This window comes from Lucilia cuprina, chromosome 2 (assembly GCF_022045245.1).
Source record: "Lucilia cuprina isolate Lc7/37 chromosome 2, ASM2204524v1, whole genome shotgun sequence".
Lineage (NCBI taxonomy): Eukaryota > Metazoa > Arthropoda > Insecta > Diptera > Calliphoridae > Lucilia > Lucilia cuprina.
The window spans coordinates 54,838,103-54,841,303 of NC_060950.1; the positions used below are offsets into that span (position 1 = coordinate 54,838,103).

At 30.3% G+C, this 3,201-nt stretch overlaps 1 protein-coding gene across 1 annotated transcript in view; it reads right to left on the minus strand.

Moving 5' to 3' along the window:
- LOC111691057 (dual oxidase) overlaps window positions 1-2,562 on the minus strand; it is a 36,848-nt gene extending 34,286 nt beyond the window's left edge. Inside the window, exon 1 of the mRNA XM_046955532.1 lies at window positions 2,296-2,562. Coding sequence (XP_046811488.1) covers window positions 2,296-2,437 — 142 coding nt within the window. The 5' untranslated portion in view covers window positions 2,438-2,562. The remainder of the gene's footprint in view (window positions 1-2,295) is intronic.
- Between the last annotated feature and the right edge of the window lie 639 nt (window positions 2,563-3,201).

The window sequence follows — 3,201 nt, forward strand, 5'->3', positions numbered from 1 at the left end:
CTAACACGTCTAAACGTCTTGAAGTTAATTATCTTTAATAGCGCAAAATATTTGATCATATTTCGTCCTAGATTCTAAACTTGTAAAGAATCTAAATGAACGACCGAGTTTTTCTAAAGCAGCTAGAAATATTTACGCATGCAGAAGAGTTATAGGGAGAACCTCAGATTCTAAATCTTCATAGAATTTCTATGTCCAAGAGAGTAGTTCTATGGCAGCTAGAGCATTTACATATGTATTCAGAAGACCCATAGGAAGAACCTGAAACATTGGCCCCAATACTGTAAAATTAATTTTCGATGTAGTCAGCAATACTGAATGAAATCCACCTACCGGAATGTTATTGAAAACATTATGCGAACCTCGGTACTACTGATCACTGTTGCGATTACATGCTGTTTGTGTATTTGACAGTTAGATTCAACAGTCGTTTAAAAGTTTTGGCACATCAGTCATATGGCTGGAACTAATAGTAGACCTGCTTTAATGTGTCTGCCTGGAGTTTATACGACGTCCAGGTTGGTTTGCAAATGTTGGGGAACTTTTCATGAGATATCGAACCAATTAAACTTTTATTGGGTCTATTACATATTTTCTTTATATCTGTACGGCTCTTTGGGGTATCAGGACTGAAATCTTGGGTAGTCCGACACTGCACGATATAATCATGACTTCTATAACATAGAATCTTTCGATCGGGACTTGAAATGTTTTTGGGTTTCAAAACGGGACCACGTCATGAACCCAAATGAGTCGGGTTTTAGATCAATTTCCTTAACAACCAAACCTATAGATTCGTTAACTTAGCTTCTTCTGAGAGTCTGATGTAGACCAGGAACAGGTCATGGACACAAATGAGTCGCCTTGGGGTTTCATGACTGAAATCTTGGATAGTCCGACACTGCACGATATAATCTTGACTTCTATAACATAGAATCTTTCGATCGAGACTCGAAATGTAATGTATTATGGAATAATTGAAGCATGAAACGTTTTTGGGTTTCAAAACGGGACCACGTCATGAACCCAAATGAGTCGTATTTCAGATCAATTTTCTTAACAACCAAACCTATAGATTCGTTAACTTAGCTTCTTCTGAGAGTCTGATGTAGACCTGGAACAGGTCATGGACCCAAATGAGTCAGCTTTTAGGTTGATTTTCTCAACAACCAAACCTATAGATTCATTAACTTAGCAACATCTAAGAGTCTGATGTAGAATGCTAAGTATGGTTTCCAGATATCGCAAGTCGTATAAATTTCGAAAGCTTGATACGTTTCCAGGCTAAAAAACGGAACCTGGACCTAAATGAGTCGGAGTTTAGGTCGATGTCCTCAACAACCAAAACTTTAGATTCGTTAAATTCGTTAACATAGCTTTTTCTGAGAGTCTGGTGTAGAAAGCTAAGTAAGTTTTCTAGATTTCACAAGTCTTTCAAATTTTGTTCAGTAAAACGGTTAAACGGGATCAGGGCATTAATCCAAATCAGTCTGCTGTTAGCTAGATTTTCTCAACAACCAAATCTATAGATCCTTTATTATCGTCTTTTGAGAGTCTGATGTCGAAAGCTAAGTAAGTTTTCTAGATTTCACAAGTCTTCCAAATTTTGTTCAGTATGTTCTACTAGGTCGTGGGCCCAAATATGTCGGTTTTAGGTTGATTTCCTTAACAACCAAATCTAAAGATTCTTTAACTAATCTTCTTTTGAGAATCTGATGTAGAAAGCTAAGTGGACTTTCCAGATTTCACAAGTCGTCCAAATTTTGCTGAGTATGATCTGTAGTTCCGAAATCTATAAAATTTAAGTGGGATCTTATACTTTTGAAACTATTATACGTATGTATTGGTATTATTGAAAAATCTTTTCATTGTTCGTTATATGTTGCCAATAATTGGCAACTAAACATGCTCCAACTAATTGACAAAAAACTAAAATGACACAAAAAGTGTCTATAACTTCATTACATGTTATTTTCAGTTACAATCTACTATTATTCTGTGTAATACTTTAAACTATAAAATGATTTAAGTTAGAAGGAAAAAAAAAAACTAATTGGATTTTTAAACCAATTTTGGTAAAAATAAACTAATCTAGTTTGAACAAAAAAATAGCAAAATAGTCCATACATCATTAAGAACAGCAACAAAAAAGTGTTTGATAACATCAAAAGAAACAACTTATTTTTTTAAACAAACATTTTTTTTTTTTTTTTTTTGATCAAAAGAACTTGATCTTGTAAATTTTAATTAGTTGAAATAACAAAATATTATTGTAACAAAATATAAATTACTTACCATAACAATTGACATCCAAACAGATTAATAAAATTACAACTAAACTAATCCACAACTTAGGGGACAGCAGCAACAGCAGCGAATGTTGATGATGTTTTGCCCCTTGGGGTCTTGATTTCTGTGGTATTAGTAACATTTGCATAAATTATTTAAACAATTTATTGCTTTTGTAGAATAAAACATAAAAAATACTTGGAATTTTTTTGTTGTAGTTGTAACACATTCGTAAATTAAACTTAAAATTATAATAATAATTATTATTATTTGATTATTTTCATTTAATTTATTTTTATTTATTTAATAATTTCGTATTTTGTTCGTTTAAATATCACATTATTTTTTCTTTCTAACTAAATATCTAAAAAGAAATAAATAAATTATTTAATTATTTATTTAATTAATTGCTTGGTAACAATTACTTATATCATTTATAATAAATTATGAATTATTTTCCTTATGATTTGTTTTTTATATTTATATACATATTTTGTAATATTTATTTAAAACATTTTCAATTATTTGTATGCAATTAATTAATTATACTTTATATTTATTTTGTTTAATTTATTCGTTTGTAAGTTTTTAATATTTTAAATTTATTACAATTTAAACACTTTGGGAAATTTAGTTGAAATATTTTAAAGTTTAGTTGTTATTATTAAACCGGGCGATTTGTGTTGAAAGGTTTGTTAGTTTGTCACAGTTTTTGATGTAATTTAAAAAATTCTCCACATTAACATCTGGTGTTTTATAAAATTGTACTTATACACAGGCCAACAGATTTTAAACCAAGAGACCCTAGTATTGTAATGGGACAGAAAAAAAACGTCTAATTTAGTATTTAAACTTCAGACTACAAATAGGTTAGGCTACAAGAGACCAGACTATACTGTTGAATAAAATATA